General features: G+C 35.2%; 1 protein-coding gene across 2 annotated transcripts in view; it reads left to right on the forward strand.

Moving 5' to 3' along the window:
• The first annotated feature begins 691 nt into the window (after positions 1-691).
• The window catches only part of LOC109106919 (neural cell adhesion molecule L1-like), a 29399-nt gene continuing 6319 nt past the window's right edge, over positions 692-23771 (forward strand). The window contains exons 1-7 of one of the 2 annotated variants that reach the window (XM_042720951.1): positions 692-724; positions 1353-1388; positions 1831-2103; positions 20929-21063; positions 21255-21425; positions 21664-21945; positions 22219-22461. In XM_042720951.1, the coding sequence (XP_042576885.1) occupies positions 694-724; positions 1353-1388; positions 1831-2103; positions 20929-21063; positions 21255-21425; positions 21664-21945; positions 22219-22461 (1171 nt within the window). In that variant the 5' untranslated portion in view covers positions 692-693. Of the gene's footprint in view, positions 725-1352; positions 1389-1830; positions 2104-20583; positions 20857-20928; positions 21064-21254; positions 21426-21663; positions 21946-22218; positions 22462-23771 lie in introns of those variants that run through there. The other variant, XM_042720952.1, reaches the window with a different exon arrangement.

Raw genomic sequence — 23771 nt, forward strand, 5'->3', positions numbered from 1 at the left:
GGGCTGAAAATATGAAATATAATTTCTTCCTTAAAACAACTGAAAAAAAAAAAAAAAAAAAAAAAAAAAAAAAAGGACTGTTATGAAGGTGGATTAATTAAGAGGAACTGGAATCATAATTGTTAAATTTGTTTTAATGACCATCCCTTGTCTTTGTGTATTATGTAGTATTAATCTGTGTTGACAGGTACAAATATATTATCTAAACTCAAAGTTTTGTTTTTGTTTTTTTAGTTAGAAGTGGCACTAACCCATTGCCAGGAAGAGAAACGGCTATTCACTTCACTTCAATAAATTAAAAAATACAGCTAATACCAGCATTATAATAAAAGAACTATACCATCAAAGTATTGTTATTGTTTTCATTTGCCTTGTTCATTGGAACACACAGAATATAACCATTTTATTTTAAATGTTTATAATGGTAAATAAATGTCCATTTTAATACTTAATGAGAGTCAAAGACAACATTTCTGTAGAGAATTTGAATATGTTAGTCAGTGTGGCCGTTTTCTGAAAACATGTTATAAGATCATCTACATTTATCAAATGATTTTTCTGTAACACATAAAAGTACATTTGTACATCTGCGAATCTGTTCTGATGTTTCCTAAAAGATCTGACCGCAGGTTTCCAGAGTCTTGAAGACCTTTAACTCAGTCTCTGTCTTTAACTGTCTGACATCATTCAGTCATGGAGCTCAGACAACTTCCTCTTGTGCTCTGTGGTATTATTTTATTCATATGTATTTCAGTGGATGTTATGTAAATGATCAGGTGTATTAGTGTTCCTAGGTTTTCTTTTCTTTCTGCTCTCAGAGTTTCAAATCCTGCTCTAGTCCATGCTATATGGAGTGAAAGATGATTTTGAGAGAAGTGTGCAGTTAGTGCTGATTGTGAAGAGAAATGCACTCTGTTGTGTTATGTAGATCAGTGTGTTTGTTCAGTCATTCAGTTTTGTGCTTGCTGTTTAATGGGTGTTGAATCAGTTCTGTTGGTTTGTTTCATACAGTAGTTGTGTCCTGTTGTCTTAAGTAGAGATTTGAGCTAGTGATACACAGTTAGTAGTTTGTATTTATTCATCTGCTTTGTGATGAGACTATTTGGCTTGATCTCTTTCCCTTTAAATGGTTCACTGCTGTGGCTCTACTGTATATACAAAATGTCCCTTGAGTTTTGAATCTAAAAGATTTTTCATTTAGATCCCACTTCCAGAGCGTACAGGTGTCATTAGCTACCATTTTAGATGCCATTAAGACACAGTTGAATCAGTTTATTAGTCTCACACTGTAATAAGTTTTCTCTCTCTCTCTCTCTCTCTCTCTCTCTCTCTCTCTCTCTCTGTGTTTTTAGTGCTGATTTCAAACATTCACTCTGGACACACTGAAGGTGAGTAAATTTGATTCATATATTTCATCAAATATGAGCTATTCTACAGTAACTGTTACAAAGTTGCAAACTGTTACAAAAGTTGAGAAATTACATTTCATTATGATTATAAATGCACTTTAAACAAGTATGAATTATTCATGTGACAATTCTGAGGAGTGACAAGAAAAAATATTAATCTATCAAAAACAAAACAAAAAAAAAACATTTCTTACATTCACACTGTAATAATTTAGATTTTACACAGAGAAACAAGATCTTATGTTAGGAAACTTGTTGAAAAAACTATCTCAACTCATGTTTACAAATTCCCAATGATTGTAAATTGAGGTCTTTTATGAACAAATATAACAACACTTTAGTCTAAACCTGATTTAGCATGTGTGTTTTACAATCAACTAAAAACGGCACATTATTTTCTTTGTGAATTGTTGTTGTACAGAAAGACCAAAAGCCAAAGTGAACATTACACCTGATCAACATGTATTCAGAGGAGAGACAGTCACTCTCAGATGTGACATTGATGGTGAAGGAGTCACTAGCTGGAAGTACAGCTGGTATAAAGACGGTTCAGACAGTGTTTTCAGTGATGATCAGGAACACACATTCAGTTCTGTTACTGAGTCTGACGCAGGTAAATACTCCTGTTATGGAGCAGAGAGAGGAGGATCACGAACATCAAACATCAGTGATGAAGTTACACTTACAGTATCAGGTGAGTTTCATTATCTCTTTATAAACACACACAAGTTTAACATCTTATTAATTAGCGATGTCTATATTTCAGATAAACCCAGAGAGCAGTTTTAAGTGTTTCTCCACAGAAGTGGTTGACTGAAGCAGATCCAGTGACTCTGATCTGTGAGGTTAAAGGCTCCTCTACAGGCTGGACATTCAGCTGGTACACTGAGACTGCTTCATCAGGTAAGATATAGTGTGCTTCATCTGATAACATCTGAATGAACTGGTTTATATATATATATAGAGAGAGAGAGAGAGGGTGAGAGAGAGAGAGAGAGAGGGATTAAAAATATTTTATCAGTCTGAATACACTGAATATACCAACAAATGTAATTTATAAGACTCCTACAGAAACAACTTGTTGAGTTAACTGCACATTCTCACTTTATACAGACTATAGTGATCATTATCGGCTGCTCTCAGACAGCAGCAGAGGAGCTGGAGGAAACTACACTGTCAGTTCTGCTGCTCTGAATAACACAGGAGTTTATGTGTGTGAAGTAGAGAGAGGAAAACCAGTCTATTACGCATGGTACAGCAACAAACAGCTACTATGGGTCACTGGTGAGTTCAGACTGAATCAAAATGAGAATGAGACAGTGCTGAAATTTTCCTGGATTTTTTTCAGTTTGATATGTCTTGAAATTTTATCCTGTCATAATATGGCTAATTTTTAATAGTGACAATGTAGAAAGATCCTTTTGCTATCAGGTGTAGTTTACTGCATCTACTAAAAGGGGCTAAATAGACCATATTAACAACAAAACCTTGAACACTTTAGCTGCAAAAATGTAAAACGTTTAATTCTAATGGTGGAAAAAATTGCTATGAAAAAGTAAATATATAACTATTGTAGCGCAAAAGTGTTATGTCCATACAGTAAGAGGACTTGAGGGAAAATAATCAAACAGGTGCAATAAAAATGTATAATCTGACCCACTGAATAAAGAGTTTAAATTATGAAATTGATTTTTCTTTTTTATGTGATTGACCACACCTTGATTCTAGGAAGGACTTCACCATCAACAGCCAATATAGGATGGACCATATCCATCTTATTTTTCAATGTGGAAGGAAGCTGTTTTCTGTGAATGTGTGAGACTTCCGGTTCATTAGCAGCTGTAGGGAAATAATGAGAAGAATAACAAAGTGCAGTAAACAGTAAAACTGTTTGCACTACAAACCAGTTTTAGGATAATACTGTACATTAAAATAATACGGTGAGACACACCAGTTTGCAATATCAAGCAGCAAAACGAGCTGATTTGCACAGCTAAAAACAGCTGTAAGCGGATGACACCAGAAGCCAGACACTGCACCCGCTCTTACAGGAAAAATAAGGTGGATAAACACTTAGTCATTTTAAAGTTTGATTAATATCCATTAGTTGTATAAAATGCCTGCTAATTATATCTCAGTAAATATACAGCAAAATCAGCTAACTATAAATATTACTAGGTTTTCACTGTATGGGCAGAGAAGAACTGACTCCTGAGTCAAGCCTGGTTTCTTCCAAGTTTTTTTTTTTTTTTTTCCAATGCCTTATTGAGGTTTTTGTTGGTTGTCACAGCTGTCTTCGGTATGCTTGCTGATGGCATAATGACAAATATATTAAGGTGTAATTTTATTTATGATGTTTAAATAAAAATACTCAGTGATGGCTTGTGGATTTTTAGATACAAAAACTGTAGTATTTTTCTAAAAAGCTGCTTTGATACAACATTGTGTCAAGTGTTATATGAACAAAACTGACTTGACTTGATTTCATTTACAGCGATATCGTTGACTTGATTGCAAATGATTGCACAGATACGATTTAAACTGAACTGAGCTGCATGATGACATCACTGAATTCAATATTGAACTGCCTTTAACTGTCATTTTTGCATTATTGACACAACTGTTTTCCTAATTAATGTTGTTCAGTTGCTTTGAATTACTCTTTTTGTTTAAAGCGCTATATAAATAAAGGTGACTTGACTTGACTTTCCAAACTGTAACTGTCTTCTCAGGTGTTTTTTTTTCTCCTCGAGTCTCTCTGATCATCAGTCCCAGCAGAACTCAACACTTCACATCTGTATCTCTATCTCTGAGCTGTGAGGACCAGAGTAACTCTGATAGATGGAGAGTGAGAAGATACACAGACAATGAGCAGCTGGAAAATTGTTCATCATCACTGAGGGGATCACAAACAGGATCTAAATGTTCAATCAACTCCACCATCACATCAGACACTGGAGTGTACTGGTGTCAGTCTGAATCTGGAGAGAGCTATCATCCTGTTAATATCACTGTACACAGTGAGTCTGTTTTCTGTATTTATTTATTTCACAAAGCCCACATTTTTGTGTGTCAGATTTAAATAGCCAGATCCAATCACCCACACAATCTTATTCCTAAATGACAATAAATCCACTAGACCAGTGGTTGAAGTGAAGGGCTACGTGAACAAAATACTGAAATGTAGCCTACCGTTAATTTAATTATATCACATTTGTAAATAAAATTTACCTGAACATGTTTCTCACAGTCAAAATATAACCCATGCTCCCTCTAGTGTACAACAAAATGTTAGTGCTATATTTTGCGGTCAAAGGGTGCACCTCTGTTTGCTCACGTGCATCAATCGGAGTGAAGTGAGAGATGTTAAGGTATGAGTGACCGCTTAGGACATTGCTCCATTATGGAATAGTAGAGAGGAAAAAATATTTAGGTAAGGTGGCAACTAGGTAGGCTTAATAGTGTAGAAGGAGAGGAGGGTTGCATTGTCAATTTTAATATGTGCATCAATCGGAGTGTCTAGTAGCAATGAGAGATCTTTGGGTTGGTAAAGCTGCTAAGGTACAATGAACAATCTGCATTGTAAAAAGTGCTAGGCCTATATAAATAATGGTGACTTAAACTGACAAGTGAAAAGTGTGTCATTGTGTACCGTTGCGGCTCCCATAACTATTTTGTTATTGTCTAAGGTGCCAGACAAGGGTGGCTGGGGGGAGGGAGATACACGGGTTGCATTGTCTGCAGAGGTTGCTTAATTTTAGGTTAGGATGATTCCAAGAGCCCGACGATTGCAGTTCAGGGGGTCCAGAAACCATAGTGGCACCCCTGATTGTCTGTGTGTTCTCAACACTTACTGGCATAAAGAACCATATTGGCACAGACTTCCACAGAAACTGATTTAAGACTCAGACTCTCTCTGATACAGCCAATGAGCCAAACATCGTAGAGTTATCATATCAAGCACACCCATCTCAGTAAATGGCAATTTATTAAAGAAATAAGCCCCAAGAGTCTCTTGGCGGCCATCTTTGAAACACCTCTCAGGCATGCAAGTGCAACTCCTATATCTTTGAATGGGAAAACATACAATTCTCCAAAACTGGTCACTTGAGTTTACGATTAAATTTCATATTTGAAATCACCAAAGAAATCTGATATCAACTGTATCATAAATATTGTTTATTTTGCTCAAATAGCATTATAAAAAGCTTATTTTTCAGGCTAGATCAGCCAGTGTGCATGCGCAGTCCTAAGCGCACGTCTTGGAATGCTGACTGTTTCTATAGCAACCAGCACGCTTCTAGCTGCAGTGATGCGCTGACTTTACTGATTAGTGATTGGGTCTCTCATTCAGAAGGCGGGGCTTCCTGCGATTGAGCGGCCATATTGAGTGTTGCATTTTTCCCCATTCAAAATACGAGTGACACGTCTTGGGTATTCTATAGTCTTAGATTATAAATTAACTGTAAACCACGGCATCACAGGGCTTATTGCTTTTATAAAACTATTATTCCATATACGTAGTAAGGTTTCACAAAATAAAACAGAGCAAAAGTGTAACAATATTAATATAAAACATTATTCTTCCGCCAAACAATGTAGTTCCTCAGAAACGGTTGTGGTTCCAAACAAGTTGTTGCTGAGCAAAACACAAACATAAACAAAGGTATTTGTTTGTAGAGTAATTTACAACAGCTTCGAACTTGACTCAACCAATCAGAATCAAGGACCTATTTGTTTTAATAATTAAAAATATACAATTGGTTGCAAACAAATTATATGTTTGATAAAAGGGAGTTATTTTACAAAAAGCATTTATGCTGCATGTGCACTTTTTTTTTAAAATACTTTGTGTGGCTATGTGAGAGAGGTGTATGCAGAAGGATGTTAAATGCTCGGGGGGTATGCAACTGTAAAAAGTTTGAAAACCACTGGTGCTAGACTATTAAACCTTTGACTAGTAAACCTTTGGTCAACCTTTGGCCTTTTTTTCAGAAAAAAAAATCTCAATTTATCCAGAATCGTGCAGCTCTAGGTCTTTTTCAGCTCGTAATGTCTCTGTTTCAGTAGAGGATATGATTCTGGATAGTCCTGTTCATCCTGTGACTGAAGGAGATTCTCTGACTCTACACTGTTTATATGAACATTCAACCCCACCAATCCTCAGAGCTGATTTCTATAAAGATGGGTCACTCATCCAGAATCAAACTACAGAGATGATTATCTCTACTGTCTCAAAGTCACACGAGGGTTTCTACTCCTGCAAACACCCAGAGAGAGGAGAGTCACCCAAGAGCTGGATCTCAGTCACAGGTGAGAATCAATGAAACTGTGAGATGATTTATTTCTTCACATGCTCTCGTTCAGATATAGTGCTTGATAAAGTGTTTGTGTGTCTCTTTTTTCAGTGTCTCATTCAGAATCTCAGATCTCTGTCCTCCACACACTCAGTTCTCTACTGACAGTTTGTCCGTATCTGCTAGTGACAGTCGTGCTGATCTTCAAATGCTGCAGGATGAGAGGTAAATGTCTGTCTGATTTATTATAACATTATATTCAGTTTAACACCAAATTGGTCACTATTATCATTAATAATGTGTAGCTTGTCATCTTCTGGGTTTGTAAGGTGCTTACTAAAGCTGCTTTGAAACAACTTGTATTGTGAATTTTTTTTTAATACAAATCAGTTGAATCGAATATGTCTTGCTCATCCTGTATATTTTTTTACCCTACAAATACATATATTTCCTCTCTGTAGTGTCTTTTGGTTATCTACATACTGTGAATTAATATACAATAAAGAGAAAAAAAAAAAAAAAAAAAACATATAAAGAGAAAAAAAAAAAAAAAAAAAACATCCATACCTGTTCAAGTAGAATAAATGCTTGAGTAAATGTTTTGTATGTTTTTAACAGTTACATCTGTTGAAGAACAAGAAACTTCAATCTGATTTTAATCTGTTGTGATGGTGAGAAAACTTCAGCTTGATCCTGGAATCTCTCAGTATCTCTTTCAATATTTGGGCTGAACTTACTTACTGTAAAAGTCACGTTTTGGGAGTGATTCCTTTTTGCATCTCTCGTTTGTTAAAGTCAACATGAACCAGCATCAAGACCCTTTTCACCTCTGAGAGAAGCGGGATATTCAACGAGAAAACGTGTAGAGAAGAACTTGTTTTTATTTATCTGGAATTAACTGGAGTGTTTTTGTGTACATATGTGTAACACCTCATTTTTTTAAATTAAATGACTCTCTGAGGCCTGACAACACACTGACTGTACTGTTTGTTCATAAAGTTCTGAAAAGCTTATCTCACAGACGTTAAATTTTAAAGGTGATATTTGCTGCCTTCATGTTTCATCACACAGTAAATTTGTGGACTCTCAAGGCATGTTTTGTTACTGTAACACTTTATAATAACGTTCATTAATAAATCATTAACAAACGTTATACAGGTCCTTCTCAAAAAATTAGCATATTGTGAAAAAGTTCATTATTTTCCATAATGTAATGATAAAAATTAAACTTTCATATATTTTAGATTCATTGCACACCAACTGAAATATTTCAGGTCTTTTATTGTTTTAATACTGATGATTTTGGCATACAGCTCATGAAAACCCAAAATTCCTATCTCAAAATCATCAATCATGAAAAGGTTCTCTAAACGAGCTATTAACCTAATCATCTGAATCAACTAATTAACTCTAAACACCTGCAAAAGATTCCTGAGGCTTTTAAAAAACTCCCAGCCTGGTTCATTACTCAAAACCGCAATCATGGGTAAGACTGCCGACCTGACTGCTGTCCAGAAGGCCATCATTGACACCCTCAAGCGAGAGGGTAAGACACAGAAAGAAATTTCTGAACGAATAGGCTGTTCCCAGAGTGCTGTATCAAGGCACCTCAGTGGGAAGTCTGTGGGAAGGAAAAAGTGTGGCAAAAAAACGCTGCAACAACGAGAAGAGGTGACAGGACCCGAGGAAGATTGTGGAGAAGGACCGATTCCAGACCTTGGGGGACCTGCGGAAGCAGTGGACTGAGTCTGGAGTAGAAACATCCAGAGCCACCGTGCACAGGCGTGTGCTTTTGAACCAGAATCAGCGGCAGAAGCGCCTGACCTGGGCTACAGAGAAGCAGCACTGGACTGTTGCTCAGTGGTCCAAAGTACTAAACCATTTTTTTCGGATGAAAGCAAATTTTGCATGTCATTCGGAAATCAAGGTGCCAGAGTCTGGAGGAAGACTGGGGAGAAGGAAATGCCAAAATGCCTGAAGTCCAGTGTCAAGTACCCACAGTCAGTGATGGCCTGGGGTGCCATGTCAGCTGCTGGTGTTGGTCCACTGTGTTTTATCAAGGGCAGGGGTCAATGCAGCTAGCTATCAGGAGATTTTGGAGCACTTCATGCTTCCATCTGCTGAAAAGCTTTATGGAGATGAAGATTTAGTTTTTCAGCACGACCTGGCACCTGCTCACAGTGCCAAAACCCACTGGTAAATGGTTTACTGACCATGGTATTACTGTGCTCAATTGGCCTGCCAACTCTCCTGACCTGAACCCCATAGAGAATCTGTGGGATATTGTGAAGAGAAAGTTGAGAGACGCAAGACCCAACACTCTGGATGAGCTTAAGGCTGCTATCGAAGCATCCTGGGCCTCCATAACACCTCAGCAGTGCCACAGGCTGATTGCCTCCATGCCACGCCGCATTGAAGCAGTCATTTCTGCAAAAGGATTCCCGACCAAGTATTGAGTGCATAACTGAACATAATTATTTGAAGGTTGACTTTTTTTGTATTAAAAACACTTTTCTTTTATTGGTCGGATGAAATATGCTAATTTTTCTGAGATAGGAATTTTGGGTTTTCATGAGCTGTATGCCAAAATCATCAGTATTAAAACAATAAAAGACCTGAAATATTTCAGTTGGTGTGCAATGAATCTAAAATATATGAAAGTTTAATTTTTATCATTACATTCACAATATGCTTTTTTTTCACAATATGCTAAATTTTTGAGAAGGACCTGTATAATGTTTAACTAATCATTACTTAATATATATTCACATATCTAGAAATATGATAATGTGCTTGTTAAACGTACAGTATGTAATTTTTGGCCACCAGGGGTCACTCAATCAAAATAATAACAAAAGACGTACTTTGATGACGTCGGGAAAGAGCGTGGGCTCATGGGAGTTGTTGTTACTGTCAATGACAACCAGCCATCTAGCATCTCATCATCTCATAACCCATAATACAGAGTAAACGAGTGAACCAGCAATACGATGTTCATTGGAACACGCACTCTGTCGCTCCCCACATTCTTCACTCATTCTAACTTAGTATTTTGACTATCACGTCTTTTCGAACTGAGAGATATATGAATTATGAGACCCCTATCAAATCAATATTCCATGTAGCTAGTAGTAATATATGTTAAAACACGGTCGCCTTTCGTTAATAATTATAATTACGTTTATACTATGATATCGAACAAGATCTTGAACTGCATTTGAAGCTACTTTATCCAGCTAGATATAGAACAAATGTGGATTTACATTATACTACACATGAGAGCTAGTCCGTCTGCGTTTTACACAAGACATCATCGTTTCACAAAATATACGGATAGATATAGTTAGCTGAATGGATGCATACCTGTTTATTAGAATGCAAGCGAGTTCGGCATCTCTTTGTAGAATTCAGCTTGTCACGAAGCTCTCTCCATCTTGGAAATGCAACTCCAATATTTACCTTTGTCTTGTTTCTTCTCTTGTCCCAAAACCTTCTCGGGTCATTTATTTCACCCGTTCGTTTGCGCTTCAAAGAACGTGCAGGCAAAGCATAATCATGATCCATAACTAACGTAAGTGATTGATTGAGGTATAAATACTAATCAGAATCAGAATCAGATCAGAATCAGAAAGAGCTTTATTGCCAAGTATGCTTACGCATACAGGGAATTTGTTTTAGTGACATAAGCTTCCAGTACACAGAGACAACAAAAAACAAAAAACAAATTGCAAATAAATAAATTGTATGAACAGTTGTGCTATAGATGACAATGGATTAGAACAGAGTAAGATGCAGAGATGTACTTGGATGGAGGGGTAACAAATAAATATAAGAATATTGCACATTTTTACATAAGTGGTGAACATTTAACTGTTAATGAGGTAGATTGCCTGGAAGAAGAAACTGTTCTTGTGCCTGACTGTCCTGGTATTTGCGGCTCTGAAGCCCCGGCCAGATGGCAAAAGTTCAAAAAGGGGGTAACTTGGATGAGAGGGATCCAGAGTGATTTTCTGAGCCCTTTTTCTCACTCTGGATGTATACAGTTCTTGAAGGGTGGGCAGGGGAGCACCAATAATTCTTTCAGCAGTAACAACCATTCTCTGTAGTCTTCTGATGTCTGATTTTGTAGCTGAACCAAACCAGACAGTTATTGAAGTGATATAAACAATATAGATATAAAATATAATAATCTCGATCAAGGCTAGCTACTACTTTTTCTTCTTCGTCTGTTCTTTGCTTCTGTTGGCTCTGTGTGTTCACCTTTGTATTTGGCGGTTTCGCCGTGTTCCGCAGGAAGTTAGACAAACTAGAGAGGTCAAAGGTTATATGACGCCATAGACGGGCGACAAAACGGAAATAAAGAAACGTGCCGTGTCTTCTAATTAAACTATAATTTTCTCCGGATTTGAAAGTTCGTGGAAACTGTTGAGATAATGTAAGTACACAACTAAAAAAAATATATAACATAGATATAGTGATTTCTGCTATTTTTAAAGCAGAAAAATTACATATTGTGCCTTTAATGTTAACTAATAAACTTATTAAACATTACCAAATGATTAAATGTAAATTTGAATGCTTACAAAATGTCATTAAACTTTTGATTCATATGATCATGATTTTTTAAACTTCAAATGATTTTGACAGATGGTTTACAAATGATTTAAAACTTCATTAATGAATCATTAACAAACATTACATAATGCTTAACTGGTCATTAGTTAATGTTTACCAATGTCATTAAACTTTCAATGTGTTTTAAAAATCTACAAATGATTTTAACAGAAATTACTCAAAATTTATTTGTAATGTACTTTGAATGCTTACAAGTGTCATTAAACTTCAGTTCACATATTAGCTAATGCTCATTTTTTTACATTTAGAAATGCTGTGAAACAAAAGAAACTTTATTATGGGTGGTGTGGCGTAGTGTAAAAATGATTCAAGCTATTCAAGCCCTCATGCACAAAAGAAACTTTATTATATATTTTGTCTCTTATTGTTGTGTACTTCTAGCATTTGCACATTTTAAATCATTTATGAATTATTTGTTAATATTTTTCAGTACCCAATCTAAAGTGGAAACTATTTATCAATTGTAAATGTTTATAAACATTTACTATTAATTAGTACCTTATATGAGCAGAGTCCCAAATGACTGGAATTTACCCTATTTTCACATCTTTTACATATCATTTATTAATCATTTGTTTCATGTTTTTTTGCATTACCCAATCTAAAGTTGAGACTATTCATACATTTGTAACTGTTTATAAAACTTAAATTTAAAAAAAAAATCAAGAAAATGCTTCATTAATCATTTATCAAAACAATGCAATATAAACCGATTGAATCGTGTTCCCTTATAGTAATGAAATTGACCCCTACACTGTTGACCCCTTAAACCAACCCATACACCAAATCTGTCCCTAACCTTACCTGTATCACACCCCAATAGCAGCAAAAGTGTTGTACATTAAAAAAATCTTATAATCCTTGTATAACATCAGTTAAATCCATTTGTAGATTTTCAAGATGTGCATGATCATATGAATTAATGACATTTATAAGCATTTTAATTTACATGAAACGTTAATTATTAGGTAATGGTTAATACATTTATTAGCAAACATTAACAAGCACATTATTTCACGTTTCTAGATATGTTCCGTTAAGAATTATATAATTTTTGTTAATTATTTATTAATGAAAGTTATTATAAAGTGTTATCCAATATTATGGTACATTTACAGTTATTCATGTAGCCAGGATTGGACAAAGATACATCAAAATGTATTTCAAAATAAAATACCAAATACCTTCATTTTAAGTGTATCAAAATAAACTACAAAATACAGCAGCCACACCATGTACCAAAGTAAACTACTGCATTTTTGTATTTTAAAAATACTAAAAAATGCTTTTACAAGGGAGCATAAATTCCTTCGCAAACCTTCCATCATTTGGCCTATTTAATCTTTCCCTTCACCATTACACTGACTCAGTTGATTAAGTGAACAATGTTTGATAGCAACAGCTTTTCTCTGCCCGAGCCATGCAATAAATCTGACATATGCAACCAGTTAACAGATAACTAAATATTCACATATCCCTGTGATCTCCCAGATGAAGGTTAGTTTTAAAGTTACCAGCAGTTTAATGTTTAACAGTTTGCAAATGACTCATAATTGTATCCTAATTTAGTTTCTTGGTGTTTGGCAACTACATTGCATCAGCAACTCATTGACAAACAATGAATTCATAAGAAGACAAATGATGGCACCTGTATTCATAGCAACTAGTTTCTAACTAATTAATCATTTGATTGTTAATCATAAATATAATAATATGGAAATTTTTACATTTGCATTGACTGATCTCACTCAAATACAGTTATCTTACATATATCTTTTTAACATTTATATCTTTTGAATGTAATCATTAATCTGTAATCAAGTATTCAATGATCAAGGTATTGTGTAGTCTAGAGAGTAAATGGATTTTCTTGTGTAACTCTTAAGGGGTCACTTCAGCTAGTGTGAATTTGCCAGGTGTGTGCATACACGTCAGTCTTTACATGTTTTTATATGAACTTTAGCAATATGTATCAGATGTGACAAGGCATGATGGAATGTACCTGTTGTCTTTATAAGCTGTGTTTATAAGCTCTTTGTTTACAGACAGCAAGCTGTGTGTAAACCAGATAATTTTCTGAAGAAAATTAAAGCAAGACAAAGACAAAACTCTGTGTGGTTTTTCATTCTCAGTCTTCACCATAATTTTATTACTTTATTAAATTAGAATTTCGGCAACGTGTCAGGCAGTCATTCATGCAATGGCGTTCAAACTCATGATCCTACTAAACAGCTACTTCAATTAGGCTACAATATTCAACAATCAAATATTTATTTATCAATTATTGGACACCTATTTGGAAGTTGAAAACAAACATTTTAGCATTATTAAATGATCAACATGTTTTGATTTTAAATGTAGCCAGAAACTAGCAACAGAACTCGTTCCACTGTTGGGCCAAAAGCGGACTTGCTAGTGCATGCCAGTGCCAGTCTGATGTTGTCACGGGTTATGCTACTGTGAAGAGCACGGAGTGAGGAACGAGGAGATGCAGAGTCCAATTCAAACAATCAGTCTTTAATAATGTCCAAGGAAACAGGAGAACACATGTAGCAAGGGGTGTACATGAACAATTCCAAACCAAGACCTTAAATGCACAAGGAAATGAGGATAATAACAAGACACTCCTGGAACAAATTGGAAACAATTAGGATAGGAACGGGAAGGACCAAATAAGGGCATACAGGAACTAAACAGGAACATATCCGTGACAGATGGATTATGATCACCATACAAGGCAGAAATATTTATAAGCAATGCAAAGGACTACACTAGCCATTACCATAGTAAAACATGGTAAAATACGACTGCTTGAAGAAATCAGACAAATATAGGCTATCACAGTCATTCATTTATTTAGTGACATATTTTATTTGTCAGTAATTCTCACCTCTTTATAACTTCCACGTATCTCATGTGCTACAGGTCCGAGGCTACCAAACACTCCAGGCCCGTTTAAAGCACTGACTCGCACTGGCCCCACAGTGGAAAGGCAGAGTATTAACCCAACTCCAGCCACTGAATCTACTGAGAGCCATAGAAGTATAGAGGACACAAACACATTAATATTGTAGTAACAAGTCTGGGCAAACTACTGAGCAGGCTCCAATCAGAGGCCTCATTTTTATGATGTCATCATGTAGACTTCTTACAAGGTATTTAACAGTATTTTAAAACTACAAAAATACAAAACACTAAAGGATTTTAATACAAATAATGAAGCCATATTCATCAACCCTTTCAAATACATTTACACAATCACTATTTTGTATTTGAAATACATATTTGAAATACATGTATCATAAATACTGCCCATCCCTGCATGTAGCTTTTATCCAAAGTGACTTATAGCCATAACCAATAGCCCGTGAAGACAAAGCCATGCTTCTGCATTCTGGATCATTTGAAGAGGTTTGATTGCACATCCTGGAAGTGAAGTCAGAAGAGCGTTGCAGTAGTCCAGTCTAGAGATGACAAGAGCCTGGATGAGGAGTTGTGCTGTATGTTCAGTTAGGAAGAGCCTGATCTTCCTAATTTTTTTCAGTGCAAACCTGTATGTCAGTGTTGTCTTTGCAATGTGGTCTTTGAATGTCAACTGGTCATCAAAGATTAACCCAAGATTACTGGCTGATCTGGTTGGGATTATTATTGATGATTTTAGCTGGATGGTGAAGTTGTGCCATATGAGTTGCTAGAACATGAGAAGCTCTGTCTTCACTCGATTGAGTTGTAGATGTCGTTTTTCACATAAACAAGCACAAACCTCTAATAGGCAGTCTTTGATTTGTGTAGCTGCTGTGGGATTGTCTGGTTGAAATGAAAATTAGAGCTGAGTGTCATCAGCATAACAATGGTTTATATCCTATCATAAAGCAGTTCAGTCCTTTAAAATAAAAGGCTCAGTAGAGCTGTTATGTAGTCTCTGTGATGTTTTCCTGCTTCACATTATAACCACATGAATCCACACTGTAATTTATAAGCATATTTATTGCAAATATGTTCCTAATGTAAGTCTTCTGACTTGTATCACTGTAATGCATTGTAGGTTATTCTAATTTTAAAACTGTTCATGATTCCTTTCTTAAAATAAAGAAACAGTGCCTTTTAAAAATATTCTGGAGCTGGTGCTTTGTTAAAACATTCTTGCAGTGTTACAGTGAAAGCAAAAGAACCAGAATAACCATATGACCTCTTGCTGTTGTCAATTATGAAATATCTTGCACTTTAGAACATAACCCAGTCAACGCATGAGATCATGCGATGATCAGAGTGACATCACACCATTCTGATATTGTGATACTGGCAGTGTAAAATGTGAGCTTATTGTGAATTCAATATGTTGAGCAGATTGAGAGGAGAAAGTTTAAATATCAGTCACCAGGGGACATTCTACTTCCTGTTTCTCAACACTAGAAAAACGTGGATACTGTTAGCAAATCGTTTGTGCTGTACACTTGTGTTCTGGACTCATCTTGCCAGCTCAGGTGTAGAATCACTGTAGTTGTTATCAACTGATTGATTGCATTGACAAATTGCATTCTGTGTTTCAGGATGTGTCAAGTTTTTTTTAAGGGGAAAGGAAATAGAGGAAGTAGAAAAACTAAAGAAGTCACCAAAACAACACAAGAATCTGAATGCATCTGTCAAATAGAAATATTTGTATCAAATGCCATCACCAGGCTGAAAAGAATACAAAATAAACAAGGAAACTGAACTTTTGATATACTTTGTGTTTCAAAAAATATGATGTATATTAGAGAAATATTACAGATCACAGATCACTGTGAGATCAGATTGTTGACTTGTGATGCTACTGTAATCTACATAAATTATTAAAGTTAGTATGCAGCAATTCTTGAACTTGCATTTTTTTGTTTTTACTGTAAGGCCAATAAATTTACATGCATTTTTACACTTCCTGTGATTCTGACTGGAGTGAGAAAATGCTGAGTTCTGGTGTTCACATGGTTAGAACTGCCAGTTGTGGTGACAACCTTTAACACCATGCATATGAGCAACAGTAATATTGATGCTTCTCAAGCACCATTTAAAAAAGGACCAATTCAAATTCTTATGTGTTTAGTTTTACTAACATTTCTCATTCTGCATGACGCACTAATAACACAAGATCTATAAGCCACTCTGTGAACTTCTCTTCACACTGCATGTGGTTTATATTGCACAATAATTGAAATCTCATAAAAATGTCTCATATAAAAAAAACCTGTTTTTCTTTCTAAAGTACTTCCTCTTTCATCTTAAACCCAAATTTCACAGTTAAATGTTGATGCATGTCTGATGTAAGCACATCTTTCTAAAAATGTTTATAAGAAAAAAATTGAATAGCATTTTTTACTGACTGTGTCACTACTCAGTCAAAAGTGTGAAACATACAGTGACCAGGGCCGGGTTTCCCGATAACGATTGATCTTAGCACTTAAGAGCGTTTTCTACAAGTAATTTTACTATCGTTCGTTCTTGTTTCACGTGCATTTTCCCAACAATGCACGTAAAGCAGTCGCACGTAGATGTGCTTTAAGTGATACTTAGAAGTCGCTATCCGTTTGTGTCATGTGCTGAAATGTCACCTTATAGAATGGCTCTTAATTGTAGTACACGATCCTTTTATTGAAATGTTAACCTAATGCTGCATTCCAGACAGACAACTTGGACTATAATAACTATAATACAATACAATATTATATTATAGTGTATATCATTTATTTTATACTATACTAATAATATATAATGTACTTTATATATCAGTATAGCGAGAGAGAGAGAGACGTTATTTCCGTGTCCAATACATATTTCGTGCACTTCAGCAAGTCATTGACAGATTTTTTTCCCCCAGTCTTTGAAGCATTTCCTACATTACTTTTTTATTAGTTTTTTTTCCAGTCATTTAAGACGTGTTTTTTATTTTTTTTTCTGTCCCTTTTAATTATTTCAGTTATAAATTAATAAAAAAAAAAAGAAAACGAGTCATAAAGTGTACAATAAAGCACAATCAAATCCTTATATTATAATCACATTCCACTTGAATAAAGTTAAAGGTGTAATCTTGCCTATTGTCCTGCAGGGTGACCGCATAAATCTGTCTTCCTACGATGCACTTAGGGCTTAAACCGATTACTACAGAGCACTCGTAGATCAATGATGATTTTCAGTACTACTTAAGTTATGATGCTTTTTGGGAAACAGACCGTATATTAAGATCATTTGTACGATCGTTTTTACGAACTTCTTAGGCTTTACGAAGGCTTTTGGGAAACTCAGCCAAGAGTTTATTCTGATTCTCAACAAATAACTTGAAGTCCGTTCTTTTTAAGTGTAAATAATTTATATAAATATTAAATTATACAATGTGATAACCGTAATACAATTACCTGAAAATGACTCTTATGTTTACTTTGTTTTCAGTGAATCATAAACACTAGTGATTACTGAAATAAGGAGAACTTACTGGACTATGAATTTATACTTTCTGTTGTTCTGATGTTACTGTCATCTTGTATTTAGGGCTTGTGAGACTACAGACACTGACCTGTTGTTCAAGACAACCCATAGTTTAAGATACACATGTTATTTAATAAAAACACATTAAAAGTGTTTGTAAATACATGGTAAATTACATAGTAGATTTGTGCGTCTTGAATCTGTCCTGATGTTTCTAAAGATCTGACCGCAGGTTTCAGGAAGTCTTGAGTCTTTAACACCGTCTTTGTGCTTACCCTGTATGTGTATGAATATTCAGTCAGTATGGAGCTCAGTCAAATTCTCGTTCTCGTCAAAGTATTATTCTCTCTATGTATTTCAGTAGGTGTTAATTGCTATTATATTATGTAATAATCAGACTTCAGTGTTCCTGGATCATACTAGTTATATATATATATATATATATAATATATATATATATTATAATATGCCATATATATATAAATAGCCATCATATATATTTATACTCGTGGCCCGTTGAATGCTTGAATCTGATTGGCTGAACAGAACGTTCTGAGGTGTGCATTTATTTTCTGGCAAACGAACGGCGAACGACTTGTTCCACAGCAGCTCTCTTGAAAACGACATTACTAGTTCCATATCATTTCACAATACTAAAACTATTATAACAGATATAAACCATTATCACGCAGTTTGCACAAAAAAGTGTTGTGACGATTTTATCAGTTAGCCTATACAGTGTAGTAATAAAAAGGCTACACATGACATTTCTCACTAGAGATGTAATAACAGCGGTCAGTTTAGAGACGCTGCAGCAGAAGAGTGTCTGAGACGCACAGAGGTCACGTTTAGCCCAATTCACAGAAGCTTCTCCTTTCTCTCTCTCTCTCTCTCTCTCTCTCTCTCTATCTCTTCTCTTCTCTCTGTTCTCTCTCTCTTTCTTTCTCTCTCTCTTCCCTCTGTGTGTCTTATGTCGCGCTCGCTTCTTTCTAATGGAAAAATTCATTAATAACTGCATTAGAATGCTATGTATAAATATTGCTGGTACTTTTAAAAGAGGAATATGGATGAGATGCGGACGAAGAAATAGTTCTAATCCATAGCCATTTAAGTACAAAAACCGGTGAAAGAATCCCTTTGAAATAAATTGCATCGGATCGATTGTCTTGATGTGTGGAAACCGTTAGCATAAGCGGAATTTTGACTCCGGTGTGAATTATTCAAAAAAAAATTCAAAAAGCATCACCACCTCGGGGGTGCATTATTTTGCTAATAATTCAACGGCCTGGAGTAAATTATTCTTACACATACACACACACACACACATGTTTATATATTTCTGGAAACCTTTAGCTGGATTTTTTATTATGTTTATTCTAAGCACTTTATTTTTTTATTTATTTTATTCTCAGCTTCCTTAAAACTCATCAAAAACCTTCTAAATAGATCAAGCTTTGATCTAGTTTTTTTTTATTTTATATTTTAGCATGTGAAATATTCTTTTTTTTTTTGTTGCGAGATCAAGTGGTGCTCAGTTAGTGCTGTTTGTGAAGAGAAATATTCTCTGTTGTGTTGTAGATCAGTGTGTTTGTTCAGTCATTCAGTTTTGTGCTTTGTAATGGTTGGTTTGTTTTGCAATTATTGGCCATTTTGTGTAATAAATATTTAGATACCTCTGCTATTAGTCAGATGTTTAAATGTTAATCTGGAAACATTTCCACTGTTAGTATGTTTTAATCTGTTTTATTCTGTGCAATTATCTTTTCTTTTCTTTTTCTTTTAATTTTTTAGCTTCCTTAAAACTTAAACTCACTCAAAGCTCAATCTAGACAGATCAAGATATTTTTTTCTTTCATTTATTTTAGCATGTTTTAAATTATTTTATTTAAAAAAAAAATTACCAGATCAACATAATCTGTGCCCAGATGCAATTATCTCTAGACAAATTATAAGATAACATAAACTTTTGGGGGTTTGGTCCTTGCTCAAGGGTCTCACCTCATTTAATTATTTCTTCTCTGAGTTTTAGTGTGATTCCGTCCCCATCCACTCTAAGACTTGAACCCATGAAGGTCAGTCAATTACATTCATGTACAGTCTTTCATCACATACGAGTGATCTGCAGTAATTGGTTACAAACCAATGAGAATTAATTACACAAGATTTTCTGGCAAAAATCATTCCAATGAGAGGACAATATGACAACAAATGAAAATGAAATCAAAGTACAGTAATTATTAAACAATGAGAGGACAAGATTTTCTGATGAAAATCATTCAACACTCAAGTTTGATGTTTCTAAATTCTCAGTGACTTTATACTGACAGATATTCCCACACCAACTCTGACCTCTATTCCCACAGAGTTCACTGTTCACTGGAGACTCAGTTACTCTGAGATGTGAGGTGGATCAGTCACGGGATGGATGGGAGTTTCTCTGGAGTAAAAACTCAAACACTGAATCTACTGAAGCTGCAAATAAAACAATCGATTCACTGAAAGTCTCTGATGGAGGAGAATACAGGTGCAGAGCACAAAGAAGAGGACTTTACACAAATTACAGTGAATCTGTAACAGTGACAATATACGGCAAGTATTTTCATCAAATAATGATCTGCTCAGAGAACACAATGAAAATGATTCACAAGACTGAATCAGTGATTATAACAGCTTTAGAGAACAACACTTCAGTCTAACCTGATTTATGTTTTACAATCAAGTATCTGTGTTCATCCAGACAGTAAAAACAGCAGCACATTATTTTTATTGTGAATTGTTACAGAAAGACCAAAAGCCAAAGTGAGCATTAAACCTGATCAACATGTATTCAGAGGAGAGACAATCACTCTTAGATGTGACATTGATGGTGAAGGAGTCACTAGCTGGAAGTACAGCTGGTATAAAGACGGTTCAGTCAGTGTTTTCAGTGAACTACAGGAACACACATTCAGTTCTGTTACTGAGTCTGACGCAGGTAAATACTCCTGTTATGGAGCAGAGAGAGGAGGATCACGAACATCAAACATCAGTGATGAAGTTTACACTGTCAGTATCAGGTGAGTTTCATCATCTCTTCATAAACACACACAAGTTTAACATGTTATTAATGAGGGATGTCTCTATTTCAGATGAAGCCAAGACAGTTTTAAGTGTTTCTCCACAGAAGTGGTTGACTGAAGGAGATCCAGTGACTCTGATCTGTGAGGTTAAAGGCTCCTCTACAGGCTGGACATTCAGATGGTACACTCTAACTGCTTCATCAGGTAAGATATAGTGTGCTTCATGTGATAACATCTGAATGAACTGGTTCCATCAAAAAATATTATAGAGATTAAAAATCAAACAAATAAACCATTCTGAATACATTGATTGTACCAACAAAGGTAATTTATAAGACTCATGTAAAAATTACTGATCATTTCTTGAGGTAACTGCACATTCTCACTTTTTACAGACAGCAGTAGTCATTATCAGCTGCTCTCAGACAGCAGCAGAGGAGCTGGAGGAAACTACATTGTCAGTTCTGCTGCTCCGAATCACACAGGAGTTTATGTGTGCAGAGCAAAGAGAGAAAAACCAGTCTATAACACATGGTACAGCAACAAACAGCTTCTATGGGTCACTGGTGAGTTAAGACTGAATCACAGAATGAATGAGACTCTCCTGAAATTTTCCTTGATCTTTAAAGAGATTGATTTGTTATGAAATTGTTTCAGTTGTCTTTGGCTTTCTTTCTGATGGCATAAATACAAATATGTTACAAATATGTTATTTTGTTGAAACAGTGTACATTGAATAAAGTGTTAAATCAATAAAACTGTTTTGACTTGATTTCCAAATTGTAGCTGAAAGTGTCTTCTCAGGTGTTTCTCCTCCAGTCTCTCTGATCATCAGTCCCAGCAGAACTCAACACTTCACATCTGTCTCTCTCTCTCTGAGCTGTGAGGACCAGAGTAACTCTGATAGATGGAGAGTGAGAAGATACACAGACAATGAGCAGCTGGAAGATTGTTCATCATCACTGAGGGGATCACAAACAGGATCTAAATGTACAATCAGCTCCACCATCACATCAGACACTGGAGTGTACTGGTGTCAGTCTGAATCTGGAGAGAACTATCATCCTGTTAATATCACTATACACTGTGAGTCTGAGTTTCTGTATTTTATTTTTTCATTTCTGATTTTTTAAATTATTTTTTTCATTTACAATGCAGTACACAAAGCAGTTGATTAAACAAAATCAGGAAGCAGCACTACAAACAAACAAACACTCAATGGGCAAGAGATACCAAAATGTAGTTTTGTAAGAAAATGTAAAAATCTTTATTATGATGATGATGATGATTATTATATTTGTTACCATATAGTTGCCATATACTATTTACAATCAGCACATATTTCCTCTGTTTCTGTAGTTGATGTGATTCTGGAGAGTCCTGTTCATCCTGTGACTGAAGGAGATTCTCTGACTCTACGCTGTTTATATAAACATTCAACCCCACCAATCCTCTGTGCTGATTTCTATAAAGATGGATCACTCATCCAGAGTCAAACTACAGAGATGATCGTCTCTACTGTCTCAAAGTCACATGAGGGTTTCTACTACTGCAAACACCCAAAGAGAGGAGAGTCACCCAAGAGCTGGATCTCAGTCACAGGTGAAATTCAATGAAAATGTGAGCTTAATTATTTCTTCATATGCTCTCGTTCAGATATAGTGATTGATAAAGTGTTTGTGTGTCTCTTTTTCAGCGTCTCATTCAGAATCTCAGATCTCTGTCCTCCACACACTCAGTTCTGTACTGACAGTTTGTCCATATCTGCTAGTGACAGTCGTGCTGATCTTCAAATGCTGCAGGATGAGAGGTATAACAGCTGAATGATTTATTACATGTCATTATAATCATATTTTACTGAGCAACAATTATTATTATGATTAATGCTGTTTGGCTGAATGTGCATGTGGTCAAATTAACATTTGTGTTTGTTTGCATGCACCACTGTCCTCCTTTGACTTGCATCTAATGGTTGTTAGATTCAACATGAAGCAGAATTTCAAACCCTTGGACTTCTAAGTGAAACAGGATATTCAACAAGACAACATGTAGGGCAAAACTTGATTTTACCCAACAGGAATTGTTTGGCATTACATACATTTTCTTCTTTGTAATTGCTAAAATAATTTCTGATTTTATGTTGATAACACACCGACTCAACTAAACTGTTTGCTTTTTCAGTTGCTTTTCAGTATTATTGTATCATGAAAGTTAAAGTTTAATGTTTTTATTTAGTTCTATTTTAATATTGTAATATAGTTCAATCTTTAACAGTATAAGTCTTAGTGCATCTATGTTATGTAGCCTCTGTGATGTTTGCCTGCTTTACAACCACATGAACATGTCATTTTTAAGCATGTTTATTCATTATTCTTTAGTGTATTATTTATTCATGACTTGTATTGCTGCAACTCTCTGTAGGTTTTTCATATTTTGAACTGTTCATATTTTCTTTTTTAAAATAACTCAAAGTCACATGAGGGTTTCTACTAAAAAACAGTGCCTTTTAAAATATTGTGGAGCTGATGCTTTGTTAAAACATTCTTGCAGTGTCACAGTAAAAACAAAAGAACCATGACATATGAGCCAATCAGGTTTTACATGTCAATTATTATACTGTAATCTACATAAATTATTACAGTGGATTATTACAGAGGAGTGGTTACTGAAATAACTTACTGGACTATGAATTATTACTTTCTGTTGTTCTGATGTTACTGTTTTCTTGAATTTAAGGCTCATGAGACTACAGACACTGACCTGTTGTTCATAAGAGAACCTGTAGTTTAAGATACACATTATTTTATAAAAAATGAATGATTGTTACATTACTACACAACTCTGCAATACTTAATTCTGATTGAGTCATTCTGTGGTCTAATATTTCCTAATACTTGTTGGTGCTCATGACA

This window comes from Cyprinus carpio, chromosome B3, assembly GCF_018340385.1.
Source record: "Cyprinus carpio isolate SPL01 chromosome B3, ASM1834038v1, whole genome shotgun sequence".
Taxonomy (NCBI): domain Eukaryota; kingdom Metazoa; phylum Chordata; class Actinopteri; order Cypriniformes; family Cyprinidae; genus Cyprinus; species Cyprinus carpio.